General features: G+C 35.4%; 1 protein-coding gene across 3 annotated transcripts in view; it reads right to left on the bottom strand.

Moving 5' to 3' along the window:
- Chchd3 (coiled-coil-helix-coiled-coil-helix domain containing 3) overlaps positions 1-19292 on the bottom strand; it is a 266329-nt gene that overhangs the window by 79191 nt on the left and 167846 nt on the right. For 2 of the 3 annotated variants that reach the window (XM_058582831.1, XM_058582830.1), the window contains exons 5-6: positions 14173-14187; positions 13080-13163 (exon numbers count right to left, since the gene is read on the bottom strand). In XM_058582831.1, coding sequence (XP_058438814.1) covers positions 13080-13163; positions 14173-14187 — 99 coding nt within the window. The remainder of the gene's footprint in view (positions 1-13079; positions 13164-14172; positions 14188-19292) is intronic. The other variant, XM_046455090.2, reaches the window with a different exon arrangement.

The following is a 19292-nucleotide window of genomic DNA, read 5'->3' as shown; positions in this document are numbered from 1 at the left end:
AATACTTAATCTGTGTTATAACAACTGCGTGCTTCAGTCATTAAAATATATTTTGATTTGAGGAATTAAAACTACAAGCCCTAAGTCTAAGAAAGACAACTTAAGAGGTGTAATCAATATTAGTTTTTTGTTTGTTTGTTTGTTTGTTTTCTTCCAGACAGACTAAGTAAACAAGAAGTTGTGGAAGAAATATAAAAATTAATTTAGATTGCATGAGAAAGATATTATAGGTTTGTACAGAAAGATATTTTTAGATGGTTATTGTTTGGAGAGTTAGTCACTTAATTTTAATGAAAATTTTCTAATCTCAGAATGCCTTCTGAAGAATTTAGTCAAAACAGTACATTCTTAAGAATGGTAACAGAGCCTACTGTAAATTTTTTTTTTCTGAGCTGGACAACAATATGCTGACCTTCTTAGTTTTCTAATTAAAAAGTCTTTGGTGATTTTACTCTTTGGTGAGTACTTCATTTATATAAACTTTTGTATAAACTGCACAAAATGATGAGACACACCAGAATTCCATCTGACCTAGTCCATTTTTCTGTAGAAATGAAATTTACAATATCGATATCAACATCCTACTGTCATTTTTTGGAACTCATGATTCCAGAAATGTTTTCTGCCTCCCAGGAATAGAATCCAAAATAAAAGTCTCCTTTTATAAGAAAAGACCTTTAGCCAGGATCATTCATACATACACATACACACACACACACACACACACACACACACACACCATCATCAGAAGGGCAGTGTTCTCGAGGAATAATTTCTCTGGGTCCTTCCTGAAAGTCCCCTTGCTCTTGCCCATCCAGCCCTGGGGACCTCACCCACACTTTCATGCTCTCCTCATCATCCATTCTATTAGTGGATAACAGCAAGATGGGCCCAAACATCACAATGAAAATACTGAATCCTTGTTGTGCATTGATTTCCTAAATCAGAGACTTCCATTGATGACTACAACAACAAAAATACCAGTAGATGAGTTCAGAGCACATCATCAAAAGACCACCTGGGTAGCATTTCTTCTGGAAAGCAATGTCCTTGAAGCTGGTGTCCCCAAACTTCACGGCCACAGTCTCTGGAACCTGGTTATTTCCTCCAGCCTGGAGGAGGGGACTTCGTTATTGCAATATCATAGGGTTTAGTGAACAAATCTCTTTAAATGAGGAAAAGTGAGAGCTCAACCAGCTGACTTTTAATTTTGTTTTCTAATTTCCTACCTGTTAGCTGGCTGATTCTTATCCAACTAAACAGATAAAACTGTAACCAGCCTCTATTCAAAAGATGTCTGGTGATAGATCTACACTATGTACACTAATCTAGTAGGTTACTATCTAAGATGTATAAAATCTACCATATTTGAAGGAAAATATATACATGAGGAATCCCATTTTGTAGAATAAAATTATACACATTAAGGAGGTTTTAAAAACCTTAAAGATTACATGTAGGCTTAATTGTAGGCTTTTAAAAATTTTTTATTTTACAAAAATAGTTCTTTAGTTGAACCACTAATTCATTCCTTTGGGTAATATTCAATATACTACTTCAACACTATAAAATAACAGATAAATATTTCATGTAGAATGCAACTTGTGTTTCCATATTTAACCCCACTCCTCTATTCTTTTGGAACATTTTTTCTTTTCCCTCCAAACAGTTGGTAAATTATCAAATTCCTAGATGCTGCTGCCACCAATAATAGCTAATATTCAATAGACACATAAAACATTATATGTGAATATATATAATATATTTAGTTGATCTCCATACCCCAAAGAGGTACATCAGGAAGGCCACTCTACCAATATGAAATATGAGGGTGAAATGGGTTACATGACCATCTCCAAGGACAATAGCTAATAAGCAGGAGGCCTCATATTCGAATCCATATTCACTTGCCTTTGATGCTATAATATTTACCTTGAGATGCTTTGGGGGAAGGGTCCCCACTATTAATATCTCCTAGAATCACGTAAGCCTGTTTTCCTAAGATTCTGAGGTCTGGGGAAATTCTCAACTGTCTCAGGTAATTGTGAGATGATCTGGGGCCAAGCCCCCTGCTTTACAACATGGTATGGGTATCTGAAAATTAGCAACTGGAACGAATCAGCAAGTTAGCACTCCTTTCCTCTGACAGAACAAACCAGGCGCGTTCCATGAAAACTTCATCCACTTGGTACAGCAATTAATTCAAAGACGACACGGCCCGCCTGTCCATGACAGAGACAAAGATGGCAAAATTTTGTTTGCCTGAATTTCATACAAGCTAGGAAGGGATACTTGAAGTACTCATTATTTTAAATCCCCTCTGCAGTATTTGGGAGGGCCACCAAATCAGTTCTAGGAGCCTAAACAGGAAAATATTCATTCATTTGCCTAGAACCTATTTGATGAGACAACAAAAGGAAGAGATAAACAGCCCCATCATTCCCTCTGCGACTATATAAAACCAATTTTCAAGCCTCCAGGTTTCGATTTCCTTGTCTGAAAAAAGTGTCCTTCTGTACTAGATGAATGTTAAAGTTCCAAGGAGCAGTAAACTTCTGTGTGACTATAAAACATTCCAATTCATTAACAGATTAGCCAGGTTGCTGTACCAATATTGGTTTTAACTGTCAGTGGGGATAGGCTTAAAATATCAGCAATCTTGTTTTGTTCTCTGGCAAGGCTTGAAACCCAGAATTTCCTCATAATCACTGCTTCCATTTGGCCACTTCTAAAATAATATTCATTCAGAAACTATCTTTTGCATAATTACTCTTAAATTGCTACAGTATAACTGATATTTCTATAAATTTAGTTACTTTATATAACTGGAGCCTCTATTTAGACCAAAATACTTACCCTTTGGCTCTCTGGCATTATTCTTTTGGGAAAGGCGTTCAGGGTCAAACCCAAATGAAACATAATATAATTTTTTAATGTTCCTGACAGTGAAATGGCAGTCTCTGTCTTTAATTACATACTATTGAATTTTAACAAATAGTCTAGGGATGACTGCCAAATTTCTACAATTTAGAGCAAGTGCACCACGAGAGAACAGACAATTCCCAATTTCCTCTCTATTATTTTTCTTGAACTACAGAAGCACTTTTTGTAGTTCTAGTCACATTTTCATCTTAATGACAGCATAAACAGATAATCTTCTCAACACCAACTAGAGAACCTGAGCCCCTTTTCCTCTTGGCCTTGTACTCTTCTACTCTCGTTTCTACTTTCATTCCTGTGTTAGTCACCTTTTGTCACTGTGACCAAAATACCTGATATAACAACTCAGGGAGGAAAAGCTGATTTTGGCCAGTGGTTTCAGAGGTTCAGTCTGTGGTTGGCTGGTCCAAAGCAGAAACTTCATAGCAGAAGGGCGCAGAGGAAAGCTGCTGGGCTGTAACAGCCAGGAAGAGAGACAGAGGAGCCTGGGACAAGATATAATTCTCAAGGGCACCCCCAGTGAGCTACCTCCTCCTGCCATGCCCACCTGCCCACAATTCACACCCAGTAGTCCTTCAATTTATTAATCCATCAAACAGATTAATCTATTGATGAGTTTCTACGTCTCTGAATCCAATCTTTTCAGCTCTGAACATTGTTGCCTTACCTAACAAGAGCTTTTCAGGGCACATTCCTAGTTCCAAACCCTAATAGTTCCCTACCTTATGTCACACATAGTCCGTTTAGTCAAGATATTAACTACATTATGAGTAAGTTCTAGAAATACTAATATTAACAAGAGGTTAACAGACAAGAAGGAGAGATGTGATACTAAAGCAAACCTTCCTGATTTTTAAACTCCATATGTCACTGGTATCTACACTTTGCACAATACCTAGGCATACAGTAGGTACTCAACATCTCTTAATAGGAGAAAGAAAGAAAACTTAGTGATTTCCTAGTGAAGAACCTTAAAGGAGTATTTGGAAAAGAATCTGACATCAAAGAAGGTTAAAAACAGGAGTGACTTAAAGGTAGTTGACTGAATGGTATATTTACTGAGACTTATTAATTACTATTGTTAATTTTTATGCAGAACCTAGGGAAGTTTAAGTTCAAATGCTTCTGGGAGAGGAGAAACTTTCTGAATCCTGATGGGAAAGTCTGAGTGGAAGCCCACTACCAATTGATTGCTGGGGAAAAAAAATGAGGGGTTAAATCAAGAATATGCATAAAATACAAAAGTAAGAACCGTAAATGGACAGAAAAGGGACTGGTGGCATGAAGGGAGGGGAATGGAGGCAGAAAGTGGGGAAGTGCTGGGGATTGAACTGGAGCAAGTTGAGTTCCTACCTTTGTAATAATGTTAGGATGTATCCTGGAGTTGTACATAACTAAAGAGAATACATTTTTAAAAAATGAAAAAAGAAGCTTACTATGGGATATAGTTTTCTTGAAGACTTAGAGACACCAAGGATTATGAGGAAAATTCAGAGAGGGAACACAGTCCAGCACAGGGGAGCCTTAGAATTCTCAGCCAACCCTCTTACTCACCCTTCCACCCCTCTGCAACACAGTACAAAGGATCAGAAATTCTATCAATGGAATTCTATTTCTCCTCTACCTTTACATCCTAGGGTGCAAATTCAGGACTCAAAAATTGTGGATATAGATACTGTGCAGGGCATACAAATCTCAGATGACACTGAGATAAACTAATGAAATTAAAAAAAATTAGAGGCTGTAGTTTGAGTACAATATGAAACATGGCATGCAAGCTCTTCAATTTGGAAACTCTGGATACATATAGAAACTCTGAGAAGGCTGTAGTGAAGAAATCTGTTCGGATTAAGTCAAAGCTAACACTCCTCAAAATTATTTGGCCAAGGAACTCACCCCACTCCCTGACAAGGACATTATTGATTTTAAAATTTTATCCAATGTCTAGTATATGCCAGGCATTATCACAGTGACCCAAGGGGAAACAGTCCTGTCTTCATGGAACTCTCATATTTAAGATTTACTTTTACAGAGAGCTATTTGAGACAACTCAGTTCATCAGGCACCAGGTCTTTATCTGAGCATTTAACCCAGTGAATCTTTCCAACCCAATAAATTTCCCTCTAAATCGCATGTATGATCTTTCGGCCTTTAAGAGACAAAGGCAACAAATACTCTTCACAAAACACATTGGTTTTGGAAATAATAGTCTGACACAACCTACACAGATTCGCTGTATCAGTATAAAGCTCTGTACCAGATGCCCATGGGTGTCTGTCTATTTGTATCTGTCACTGTGTCTGTGGGTGGTGCCTGGCTCGTTGTAAGAGATTAATAAATGTGTTTTTGAATGGATAGAGAATGCCATGGATTCTCTGTAGCCCCCAAAATTCTGATAAGAATGACCAAGGTCAAAATCTTAGTTTAGTCTTAGAGGTCAAATTGGATTTGGATTCCTCTTATTAGATGCTGAGCTCACTGTGCAAACCTATTTTATATGCCAAGTTCAGAGGTGGGCATTCCTTATTGGTTGATGCTATGAGCTAATATTATTTGTAAATGTTTTAATGACCAAACGTATCTTTCTAACTAAAGCTAATGTGTTGAAATGTAATCCCTTACAGAGGGCCAGCTGTCTCCTGGTCTGAACATAAAACTGGAATTGAAGAACATTTTCTATCACAAGCTCTGCAATTTCCTTTAAAAATTTTAATACTCATGTATTTTAATTTTTCAGTCAGTAAAACAGGGAAATAAGCATTGGCTGGTCTCCCTAAATGGAGCACATTTGAAATTTATAAATAAACAAGCTATCAAGAAGCAAAACAATCACTAATTTTGAAATTGGATGTGAAGAAAATTCAAGATTTAGCCCATTTTCAATCTCATACAAAAGAAACACAGAATGGCTTCCTGCCTTCAGTGTTCTTGTCAATAGCAAAAAAAAAAAAAAAAAAAAACAGATTCTAAAGAAAGGAAAGGAGGCATTAATTGTTTTTCAAATAAAATTGCTTGCTAAGCCTGCCTAAAACATACATAATCTTTAAAAACTGAAACTAATCTTCCCTGAAGTTCATAATGTTTATTTCTTACCTTGTCTTTGCATTCAAGCGCCACACCATTTAAAAAAATCATGATAAACAGAATCAGATTACTGTATGGTCTTTCAAAAGGTAAAGGAGGTATGGAGAGTTGAGAAAGTAGGTAACCCACATTGTTGGCATCTTTGCACTTATGATCATTATAAGCACTCACAAAGAGGCAATACTGGGCTTTAAAGCTGAACTCTATATTATCTTTTTCAGAGCCCTGGGGCTATCACTGCAAAGCACAGTGGTCCATTCTAATCTTTGAATAGAGGAAAGGAAGAGATCATTAAATTATAATTTCCATGCACAATTGGTACAAGTATTTCCTACCAACAGGATTAATATGAAAGCAAGATCCCAGAATAAAGCTGCTCAGCAGAGAGGATGGCAGTTTAGTGTCTTGTAAATTTGATTTCAGTGAAAGCCCTGACACATCATAATAGTGAAATCCTATTTACTGTAGCAAGCAGGATGGATAATGCTATTTAATACCTGGTGTACTGTGCGCCATCAGCTCAGAGCTTTGTGCTCCATGTTCTCTTCTTACCTTAAGGTTAATACTTCTTGACAGCCGACATGGTAAATAGAGCCCCAAATTAAGTGCTGATCCCATGATTTGCAAATCTTTCCTCTATAGTTAGACATAGAAAAACTGGGTCCAGTTAAGGGGATCATTTTAACGGCATGCACTTTTAAAGCTCACCCCTGAAAAAAATGTAAGTTTCATATCCCTAAAGCCAGATTAAAAAAGCAATTCAAGGTTACTCAAACCACATTTCCCATTCGAAATTTCAGAGGTTAACAGAAAAGCCAATGTGCTTGGAGGATTTGTTGAATAATGAATTAAGGATAAGACCACCATATCCACTAAACTGTATTGATTTTTTTTTTTCCCAGAGAATGAAATAGGGGAGTGGGGGAAGCCCATATTCTTGCTACTTTTAAAAATATCTGCAATAGGAAACCTCCCTTAAGAAAGCAGGTAAGAGGCAAAATGGTTCAGTCTTTGCACCTAAATTATATATAACTGTGTCAATTATATTAACAAAGATACGGTGATCCTAGGCTTTATTAATTTTCTTGCCCAAGAGTTAATATTTAAAAGCATTTATTATTACCATTATTTGTTAACAATAAAAAAATTGAGAGTAACTCAATGTACATGTTCCAAGCAGATTTGCTCAAATCTCTGTTGCTTGAAATGACATTATAATTAAAAGCAAAATTGGCTTCTACTGCTTCAATGTCCAAATTCATGGACCAGAGAACTTCATCTGCTTCTGCAACTCCTAGTAACTACAGAAACCAGAGGAATCTCTTCTGATTTCAACATGAATGAGGAAGCCAGCACAAAATTTCCAAGTGTAAAAGAATAGATGTCTCTAGGTTGGCAAGTGCAAACTGGTATAACCTAGGCAGGCATATCTATCTAGTAGACAATTATGCTTTTAGCTATTGGGTTAAATTTCTTATCTCACATTACATGGCCAAAAAGTTACTCCATGACCTGAAATCATTGACAATTGTTTAGAAAGCATTTTAGTGGAAAAATATTAAATGTTTTATTTCTTAATCCTAAAAACTATACTGCTTCTTATTTTTATTATTATTATTAATTTATCGTCCTATCTTTCCCCAAAACAGATTATTTGTATTTTAAGTGTCTCAAATGTTAGTGATCTGATTCTACCATGTGTTAATCCAGCTACATATGGAAATATTTTATGGCCAACTTCAACTGGTAGTAAAACTACATCATAATTTCTCTCCATAAGGAGTATATTGGGCTGACAATAAATTGTTCTATTGTCATGTCTTTTTATTATCAATGTTGGCATTATCCGCCCGCCCGTGCCCCCTGCTTTCTGTAGAGGAACACAGAAACAAAGTTATTAATTGACAAAGAAGTCAAACAATCAAAAAGCCAATTAATCATACAGATGAGTCCAACACTTTGTGATGCAATAGAAGATATATCACCCACCAAAGGTGGGAGACTTTTAAAAATTGCTCATTTGATGTAAGCATGACCTTAGGACTTAATTAGCAACTCTCTCCACAGGTGACAATCTAGTAATGTACTTTACATCTTAAGGGTGACTTATTTTTCACCAGCCTCTGTGTCTTATTCTCTTTCTCCCTTAGTTCCAGGGGGTTGACTGCAGTATATATGCAGTTGACTGGTGAAATCCTGAGTCTGTACATTGAGAGCAAGACAAGCCCCACATGACCAGTTGGTCTGAGTTTTATAACTACTTCATTAAGCTTCTCTGGTCTCCCTCAGGAACTCATGCCACTAAGGCTTTTATATTCCCCTTCATGCTGTGCCAAACCCCACCAACCTTAGAAAGGCCAAGAGCAAAGTGGATTCAGTAGCGCAAATTAATTCAGGTTTATAATTGAGAAGTTTCACATGCAAGACACACCAACTCTCAGAGTCAAGTCTTCGTGATGCCTTGGGGAGGCAGAGGCCTTCGTCCTGGAAATCCCAGGGAGTCTGAATTCGACCATCTTGGACTCCAGCTGAGAGATTTCCTCTGGCTTCCCTCCCCCAGGACCAACAGACTACTGGAAAATACACATTTTTCCTCACGAACATGCAAACAATCCAGACTCTAATGAAATAACCCTAGAACAATTTAGCAAAACTAAAACTAAATGGTTTTTTTTTTCCTAGAAGATGAAATGACTATGCTATAGCAACACTGTGAAAGTATGAGCAGATGAATGAGCATCTCAAGAAGTTTCAAACTGTTCAAATGGTTATAAATTTCTTACTTTAAAGTGAAAGAAGCACAGCTAGATATTAAAACAACTCTTAGGCATATCATGCTACAGATTGCTAGGTGTGAGAACTTATTTATTCCCTTTTGGTCCAAGTTTACCTAGAACTACCAAATCCTGGGGTAAAGTTATATACTTTTGATGTGTAATGCTTTCAGACTACGAGGTAGCAATAATCGAGTTATAAGACTGGGGCTTATAATTATAATAAAAAGTTGTATCAGAAGCCAGAAGGAGCTAACCTACTGCCCAAAGAACTGGCACTACAATCAGCAGGATTTAAGTTCTTAAGTACAGAACTAATACATGTTTAAAAGATAGCATTAGTGGTGGCTAAAAGCTCAGGTCTTGAAGCTGGCTCAGCTCCACCTTTATCACATTTGGGCTATATATTCTTGGGCAAATTTAAGCCTCAGGATCTTTGCCTAAACAATAGGATGGTAGGCCCCTCGTGAGGTTTTCTGAGGATAAACTGAGATAATCCATGCAAAGTATCTAACAACACATAAATGTTCTATACATGTCACCGTTATCTACTATAATAATAATGATGTTATCTATGACACCAAAATGCTCAAAGTTAAACTTGACTTTCATATAAGAGAGATTTAAATTATTAAAGAAGGAAGAAAATGCTAAACATTTTATGAATATTTAAAACGTCAACACTCATTGTTTAGATATAACTGAATGGTTAAGCTTAGTAAATCTCAGATTCATTCACTGTACTCCTACTATGTGTCAACTGTAGAGGATAACAAAATAAAATGAGATCTGCCCTCCAGAAGTATACAAGATAAATCCTCTTAACTAATCACATTATTACAAATATAATGGGGCATTGTAAAGAGAAGTATTAAGGCATTATGGATTTGTCAATTATATCTTAATACTTGGAAAACCAAATTATAAATCCCCTCAGAGATTGGGGGAAGTCTCCTTAAAAATATTTCAGTCTTCTTTTTGAGGACTGCTCTGGACTTCCTCTAAGCAAATCACCAACCAGGAATTAATATTCTTCAAGTCACTTACATCAATAAGAAGGAATAAATATTGTCTGAGTCCCTTTTGGTCACATACCTAACTGGGACACCTTTACTATTTTTTAAAAAAGTTTACTTTTACATCTATACCAATGTGGTTTGATAAGGTAGCAACATGTCTTTTGTCAATCTAGTTGATAGGCAGATGGTAAGCTCATGTAGGGGTTCATCCTTGGAATGATTTCTGTCAAAGGCTTGTTGATATCTCCCCTCTTCTCTACTAAAAATACATAACTGAGTATCAACTCGAAGGTTTTGTCATTTCATTTGGTTGAAAGAAAGATATGTGCTTATGTTCACTTTTAAACCACAGCAACCTGGATTTCAGAGTAAGTTAGATGATTCTGCAACTTAATATTATCACCATTACATTTTTTTCACATTATATACTATTGGCTTTAGCACTTTCATATCTTCTAACACAATGTATATGTGGAAGTCCTAATAGAAATGGTTCTAGACCCTTCGCTACTAGAACAATATAACATTTCTTCACAATCTTTTGTATTAAGTCTAGAAAATACTTCATCACTAAAGACCTAAATGTCTTTGATGAATTCCACCTGCAAAAAAATTGAACTTAGTTATTCTAGAAATGTCAATAATTAACAAAAACAGGACTTTATAGATGTGGGCAGAAGACATGAGAATATTGGATAACACTAATTTTATGATTATTAGGATCTTGCACATAATGAAAGTAAGCAACATTTTGTCATTGGCAATAGCTCAAATTTGTTAAATTCTTGTCAGTTTTCAAGAAGTCTTCCTATAGGTCACCTTATGTAGCTCCCCCCTACCCCGATGACCCACAAAGATGAGCAAGGTACAGAGCAGTATCGCCATCCTACAGATGAAAAACCACAGAAGATGAAGTGACAAGTCCTTGCCGACTCCCAGTCTAACATTCTTTCTTCTATGTATTAAACAAGAAGTTAAGTATTTACTGATAGTAGAGTAACCATTCCACCCCAGTGATACTCCTCAGTTTGCATTTTAAAGCCCTTAGTAACTACTTTCCAGCCTGATCTTCAAAACCGTCTTGCTTCTGTAAGAAGACACTAATCACAATATATATATTGTATACTATTGGGTTTGTATGAGAGGACCTCACCGTACCATGTCCATGTGATCTTCTACCCTTGGTTTACTTGAGGCTGAACACAGTACTTTACTTGCTGAGCAGCCAGCCTTAATCTGCCTCAAGAAAATCCTTAGTCCCTTGTAAGAATCACTGAACTCTCTCAAATGGGTAGATCTATGAGAAACAGAAACATTTTGCAATGTCTTTTCTTGTACCCTACAGAGATTAAAGACAAATCCATAAGGCACCTAACACAGTAAAACTTAATAGCAAAGAAAACTATCATCTCAGAAACTTTCACTTGCATTCATTTATTCAGGTAATATTTACAAGTTCTGTGTCAGGTATATTGCTTTGAAGTATGCAAATAAAATAACAGCCATAGACTGAGTGGTGACCTCAGACTGGACACTATTACAGATGCATTATGAGTATTAGTTCATTTTAACAGGATAGTGAGGTAAGAACTAATGTACCTTCCTTTTACAATGAGGAAACAGAAGTTAAGTAAGATGCTGTAAGTTACTCAGCTTGCACATGCCACGTTAGGAATTCATTCTCTTACCAAGTCTCCTATGCTTCAAAATTCTTGCCAAGATAGCAGCCAAATTACAAACCCCCTGGCCTTCCAACTTACCAAGAATTCCCTTGTATCAGGGCTGTGACATTGGCTTGCTTCCCTAGTATGACAGGCCTCTTCCCAAATGTCATCTTTTTTTTTAATTTTTAATTTTTATTTATTCTAATTAGTTATATATGACAGCAGAATGCAATTCAATTCATATTATACAAATAGAGCACAATTTTTCTTGTCTCTGGTTTAACACAAGTAGAGTCACACCATTCATGTTGTCATACACGTACTTAGGGTAATGATGCTCATTTCATTCCACTGTCTTTCCTATCCCCGTACCCCCGCTTCTCCTCCCTCCCCTTCGCCCTATCTAAAGTTCATCTAGTCCTCCCATGCTTCTCCTCATCCCATCCCCATTATGAATCAGCATCCTTGTATCAGAGAGAACACCAAATGTCATCTTTTTAGGTAGGCCTTCCTCTTAACCCAACTTCACACCTACACATTGGCCCCGGGGTGCCCTTTTCCAATTAATTTATTGTTTCCCTTATTATTCATCCTGCCATTCAACAAGTATAATGATTTTTAATTGAATTTAAGTTCTGTCAGAGCAGATGGTTAGTTTATTTTCTTCACTAGGATATCTTTGGCACTAGAAAGGACCTAACATATATAAGGTGCTTAAGTAGATACCTGCAGAACAATTGAGAAAATGGTGTTTCCATTCGAGAAGCACACAAACCAGTGACATACGGAGATGCTAAGACACATATAATATAAACATAATTATACCGAGTGGAGTCTGGGAATTTATTTCCTACCTTTTTTTTTTAACTTCTTTGTCAAATATCATATTCTTAACAAATCAAATTTTGGAAGTCAATCAAAACGAAGAGAGCTCACTCTGTAAACTTATGGTCTATGTATAAAATTAACCTAGACAAGAGGTCTAGTTCATTGAACAGGGGACTGAGGAGGGGCACAAACTTCATTCTTAAACATACTGCCTTCTTTCCTTCCAGTTCTAGTTCCATTCATTGTGTCTCCCAACTCTAGGTCCATGCCAACTAGTCTGACTTCTTTTTTCACAAATCTTTTCCTCAAGTCCTACTATTTGGCCTCTATCGCCATTCTTGAAGGAGACATTCATTTCTTAGCCAGAAATGCAATGAAACTGAGTTTTATAATGACAACGTATCCTTTAAAATCAGGACTACTTCTACAAACACACTTAAGTTTACTCAGCATTTAGAGGAGTTAAGAGTAGCATTCTCTGCTTCACCTGGAGGCAATGCAGATACAAACAGACTGAATTAGGGAAAATATTCGGGACAGTTCTAGTATGGTAAAATGTATCAATGAGTCAATAATACAACCCTAACAAAAATGACCAAAGAAATGACATTCCCAGAGAGAATGGCCTACCTGCTTGGCCTCTTCATTTCCTGGCCACTTTTTTAATGAGTAAAAGCAGTTTAGTTCTAATTTATTGATTTTTAAATAAATATACAGGAAAGCTACAGATGTAGTGAGAGAAGAGAATCAGTGACAAGAAGTAGCCATACCCTCTCCTCCAGTCTAGCCAGCTGCTCTTTGTAGAACGCATCCTGCTTCTTTATCATTCGGTCTTTCTCTTCCAGCTGCTTAACCTAAAAAAAGAAATGAGGAATATACTATATCAAGAAAAAGCAGCAACAGCAAAGCAAAAGTCAAGTACAAATTGCATTAGAAATAAGTACACAAAGCTGACAATTTTTGCAATCTATTAGGTCTCTTCCATAGAAAAATATTAATATGATGATGATTGCTGTATTTAAATGTAAAGAATGAGTCTGCATTGTGTTATTGTTATTATTTTTTACTCTAACAGCTGTGTCCTACTTTGTCCAAATTTATTTGAAAATGCCTGGATACAGCACAGTTCTCTTTTGAAGTATAATTTTAAGGATTAATATTTTACACAATAAAACTTTTAATTTTTATTCCAGGATATATAGTTACTAACCTTGAACTACAGCAAAATGTCTACATAACATTTTGTCTATAAACCTTATGTTTAAGAACTCTGAAATTACCCAGTGAAACCTGCCTGTAAATATATGTATTATTCTATCTCCTTGTTTATGAAATAGCAGCTTAGGGGACCAATAATCCAAAACTATTTTAACAATTAAAAATAATAATAACTGAAATTAATAAGTAATTTTAAAACATTTAGTTATGTTACTTCTAATTTATAAGACCTTATTTTACAAAATTAAAACATAGGCAATCAAATATTTTTGATCTTTAAAAAATTAGTAAAGATGGCTACTTATGGAATTTTTTTTCAAAATATTTTTTTTTAAAGTACTTCTTAATCTGTTGTTGGTATCTGGATTATGTTTATCTGCCTTTATCCAGGTCAGAAGGAATCTCCTTATCGCACCTGAGTTAGAATTTTCACATTTTTTTTGTTCAGTGAATGCTAACCACATGTCCAACTACAACTTGCAAGAAATAAATGTGCTTGGGCATTCCCGTTCTTGCATACATGCCAATTATTTGGTAAAGAGATCAGTATCATCTGGCTCGATCCATTTGAGTGCCTGTCCCCTCAACTACCTGCTTATTTTGGGTGATTTCACTTGCAGATTCGTAGGCTATTTTGTTACTTACTTTGTCTTCAATATCCTGCAGCATGTTAAAAAACAAACAAACAGTTATTTAACAATGTAAGTACTATTTTTTCCAATTTCACAGAGAAATTTGATGAATAATATATAAAATGCAAACCAAAAAAGCCAATGGGGAAATAATAAGAGGAGATGCCGAACTTGAGACACATTTAAATGTCACTGTGCTTTTACAGTTTAAATACAAGATTTCAATGAAAAGTTTGTGCTAATTGAAAGCAAATAAATAAATAGAAACAAATACAACATTAGGATTACATAAAAATACATTCAAATGCAAGTACATAATCTAGGTTTCTTGGTGCAACGATATAAAAATTTACTAGTCTGTTAGGAATATAAAAGAATACATAAATAGAGAAGAAATTTTTGACATACAAAGAGAGAAAAAAAATGTAAAGATTAAATAAAGAGAAGAGACTTCTCTAAACTCAATATACATGCCCAAAATACAAATTAAGAAAATACTCAAAAAATCTCAAAAAAATTTTTGAAAAAAAAAAACAAACACAAAATCAATAGAATAAGCAAAGGAAAAAAAAAGGAAAAGAAATTTCAGCATGTACTGTGACAGTTAAAGTTATTAATATATAAAGCCCTTAAAAAGCCTTTATCCCTCCCCCAAATTCCCACCCCACCCCACTGCGAAAATAAAAACCAAAAGAAAAATACACTGGGAATACACACACACACACACACACACACCAAATTACAAATATAAACACAAGAAAACAAAACCAACCAACAGCACAGGAAATCAGAGAATGCAATTAAAATAAGGTTACCTTATCCTCTATTAAACTGACAAAATTATAATAGTATTGGCAAGAGTCAGAAAAACACTGTCTCATTTATAATGTATGTTCAGAATGTAAGTTGGTGTAAGTATTTTATAAAACAATTTGACAGACTGTAAAAAGTAGTAGGTCTTCAATATGTATCTATGCACTGACATCTAAAAACTCTACTTCTAGCACTTCTTAAATAATTATGGCAATATGCAAAGATGTTCATTACAGGCTTGTTGAGAACTACAAAGAAACAAAACCCCAAACCAATTCAATAGTTAAGCAGTACCTATACTCAAAATATACTAAATAAAAATGGGAAAAAAAGAAGAAGATTATAAACAGAAAGTCAGTATGACCTCTTTTAAACAGGAAAGGGGGAAGGGGAAAAAGACCAGAATGATATTCTACAACATGTCCAAAGAAGTCACAGCATGGTTGATAGGCTTAGGATAGTTTCCACTTTCTTAATTTTGCTTATTTATGTTTTCAGAATTAATAATACTTTTTAGTCAAGGAACAAAAGAAAAGAATTTGTTAAGGTAAGAATTGGAATATTTTTTCCTGATTATGGTGGTTACACAATTGTATGCATTTGTTGAAATTCAAAGCTGTATATCAAAAAGAATGAATTTAACTATGCAACATTTAAAGCAAATATAAATTAAGCATACTAAAATTTATGAAATATAAATACATGTGTATATAAATGCTATTGCTAATTTTATCATGTGGCAAATTTTACTTTCAGGCATTGAATCATAGCAAATATTAAGAAAAGTAGAGAAGAATCCATATCTAAGAAAATGCAAGCAGCTTTATATAAACCAACTACAAAGTGGGAACAACAGAAGTCTGGGGAAATAAGATATGCCCTAACAATAGAAAATTTATTATAAAAATTTTGGTCCAGTCACATGATCAAACATTAACAAAAATTAACAAGTGATATTGTATAAGAATTAATTTTTTAACTCAAAAATATTAAGTGGGGGGAAAAGCAAGTCATCAAATGGCATGTACAGTAAATTCTTGGATCGGACAGGGAATGATGGGGAGGGAGGCAGAGGAGGAACAGAGAAGCATGAGAACCTAGTACCCTAAGAGGAAAAAGAATAAACTATGCTAAAATGTTCACAGAGAAAAAATAAATAAATAAAATAAAATGTTTACAGAGATTATGATATGCACAAGGGGATATATGTCATCTGGACTCTTCTCTGTTTTCCATAATAAAATTATTACTTCTGTAATGAGAAAAATTATCTTTTAAACATCAATATTAATACATGTATCTTTAACTATGAGATGGAAATGTAATATGGTATAGAATTGCAAAAGAGTAAACTATTAAGTAATTATACTTTACAATTCCAAAATTTTAACAGCTTGAACAGTTACACATAGCATGGAAATTATTTTACTTCCTAAACCCTCGATATATTCACGCTTGCTTCTCTTTCCCATTCAACCTATGGCATTGCCTACCATGACTGTTAAAATGCTAGCAGTAAACAACCTTATCTTTTGTTCACACTGAGAGTTTCAGAAAACGCAATGAGGCCCTAATGGACATTCCATTATAATTATTTAGAAAACACTAAGAGAATTCAATACTGCAAGTATAATGCTGTGCCTACTGGGGGACACTGCACCAACCAACAAATTAATTGTGAAGAGCTGATTACAACCTAAATCAAAGAGGTACAGAAATATTCTCATTCACTTTTCTGAGACATAATCCTTAAAATAAATTTTAAAGCAACACACCAAAAAGTCAGGTACACTAAAGACACAAAGAAGAAGATACTTCCAGCATCATCAAACTATAGGCTAATGTCGCAAATCTCCTCAACTACAACAGAATCAATAGTTTGAGATCCACTGGGAAGAATAACAAAGCAAGAATCACGCCACAACACTTTAATGGCACACTGCTTTGAAACAGTTAATGGGATGCTAGGAGGAAAAGTCACACGATATGAATCCTGAAACTTAAATAAGCCTAGAATACACTGACTAAGCTAATAGCTGCAGAGAATGGAGAGTCACACTCAACTTAAGGCAAGCAGTAAACTAGTTGCAAGGAAATGAAACTTCTCTGCAAAACTCTCTAACAGGCACAGAATCATAAATGAGCAAATAAAAACAAAGAGGATTATAACATTATTATTGTGGTAGAATCATTTCAGAGGGAAAGATGAGTATAAAGTCTTTCCCCATCTCCTATTTGCTATTCCTGAAAGAAACATATACTGATTAGTTTTCAGGTCGTGCTCAATTTGGGATAACATGATTGGGCTTGAAAATGTGATAGAATATGCTTAAGTGGATCATTATGGAAATCTAGAGCTTCCAACAGGCAAGAAAAACAAAGAAAACAAGGGAATCACGTTTTAAGGAACCTAACACAAACATTCTGATGTCTTAACTCAGTGTTGGTGGCTAGATTTAAAAAGGAGGCACACGTGTATTTCCTTCCTTAAAGTCTCATCTCTCCTCAGAAGAGGTTTAAAGGTGCTCAACAAGAAAGGATTCATGAAGTCAACGCAAGAGGAAACTTTAGCTGATATGACACATGGCTTTACCTTCCCATATAAATTCTTAGGTAAATGTTCATGGTGCAAACTTCTCAGCATCACTGTGCCTTTCTGTCCTGGTTGCTCCTGAGGACCAAGGTACAATGCAAAGTGCATGACACTGGGAACCCAATGATATCACAATCACGTAGCTCAAAGGTAATATACTATGATTTCATCCATCAAGCACAAGGCATATGAAGGCAGGGTTCTGTGTGATGGGAAAGCTTGTATATTTTAAATGATCAAGTCCTTGAAATATCAGTCTTCAATTTTAAAACTCAAGGTAGAAAACAGAAGGTACCTGTTTGATTTTCCATGAGATGATACTATGAAGCCTGAGATGACTAGGATTAAGAAAGGACAACAAATCTAAATCACTCTAAATAGGAAAGCCCTATAACCATATTCCCTTTTATTCTGTATTTCTTAACATTCTGAAACACATACAATGAGCCTGGAAGATTAATTACTCATAATCACATGGATAATGTGTGGCAGGCAAAATCTATACCTATCTTACAATGTATTTGGATAGATTAGCAAATAAGACAAGGAAAAGAACTTTATTCCTTGTTAAAATTACATGTGTGGTGCAATATATGGGAACCTAATAAAAATATGCTCGTATAAAACAGAAAGAACCGAAATATCAAAGGGGGCTGAATCACAGACTTTTAAGTAATACTACATTTGGAAGCTACAGAACATAATCATTGTGAATATCAATTAGGCGTAAAAGAATAAAGTAGCCTGTATTCAATTAGTGGGATATTAGGCTTTTGTCATAAATGAGAAGTTACACAGGGCTCCCTGAGCCTTTATTAAGTGGCATTAATAAACAAAGAATGATCCTTAAAGCAATGTTTTACAAACCACACCAGAAGGTGACCTTCAAGAAGGTAACACATCTCTGTGAACATGGATGACACCTTGCCTATGATCAATATTATCATCTTTTCAAGGAGTACTTAGAGGAATAAGCTTAAGTTCCTAGCAAATCCCAGCCTGAAACGTGAAAACTACACTGATGTTGACTAACATGTAATACCTGAGAGAGGCTGGACATTGGCCAAAGATGAGGCAGCTGCCCTCTCTTCTAACAGCCTCTGAACCTGACTGAGGTCTGAACTCAATCCCAAGCCCCCAGAGCTGGAGCCAAGCCTGTTGCTTGTCTTGTCTTCCCCCAGAGAGTTTCAAGAACCGGGTCTACATTTCTGCTTTTTCATACTAACCACATACTGGAAAGAGCCAAATGAACACAACCTTTGTTACTTAGGGGCATGTCTGCTCATTCTCTTGAGATAAGAAAGCAGAGACAAAGATGGGTGATTTTTGAAATTAAAAAGAGAAGCCAACAATGAGTAAAAAGAGAGTATATAAACTTAAGGTTGAAAGTGATCTGGTGGTATTGTGCTTTAAATTTTTCTATATTTCAGTTTACAGATCACGGTACTTGCCACAGAAGCAAAATTAAATGCTAAATGAAACCTGAATTCTTATCTTTTCAATTTCATAAGCTTTATTCTACAGTTTGGGAGGAGTGTTAAACCATACATTTACATCTCCAATTTTCTAATTTAATTTCATTGGTCAGAACTTATTAATATAATAGGAAATAGGAAACCCACCAGGGAGGAGGACATAGGCCACCCTGATGATTATCCTGATTCTACCAAATCACCCTACAACCATGTACCCACCCATCCCAGCACCCATGTTTCAAAACTGCCCTC

Source organism: Marmota monax, unplaced genomic scaffold (assembly GCF_021218885.2).
Source record: "Marmota monax isolate L192 unplaced genomic scaffold, Marmota_monax_Labrador192_F-V1.1 WCK01_AAM20220418_F8-fsc00131, whole genome shotgun sequence".
In the NCBI taxonomy this organism is placed as follows: Eukaryota; Metazoa; Chordata; class Mammalia; order Rodentia; family Sciuridae; genus Marmota; species Marmota monax.
This window is presented reverse-complemented; position numbering and strand designations above follow the sequence as displayed.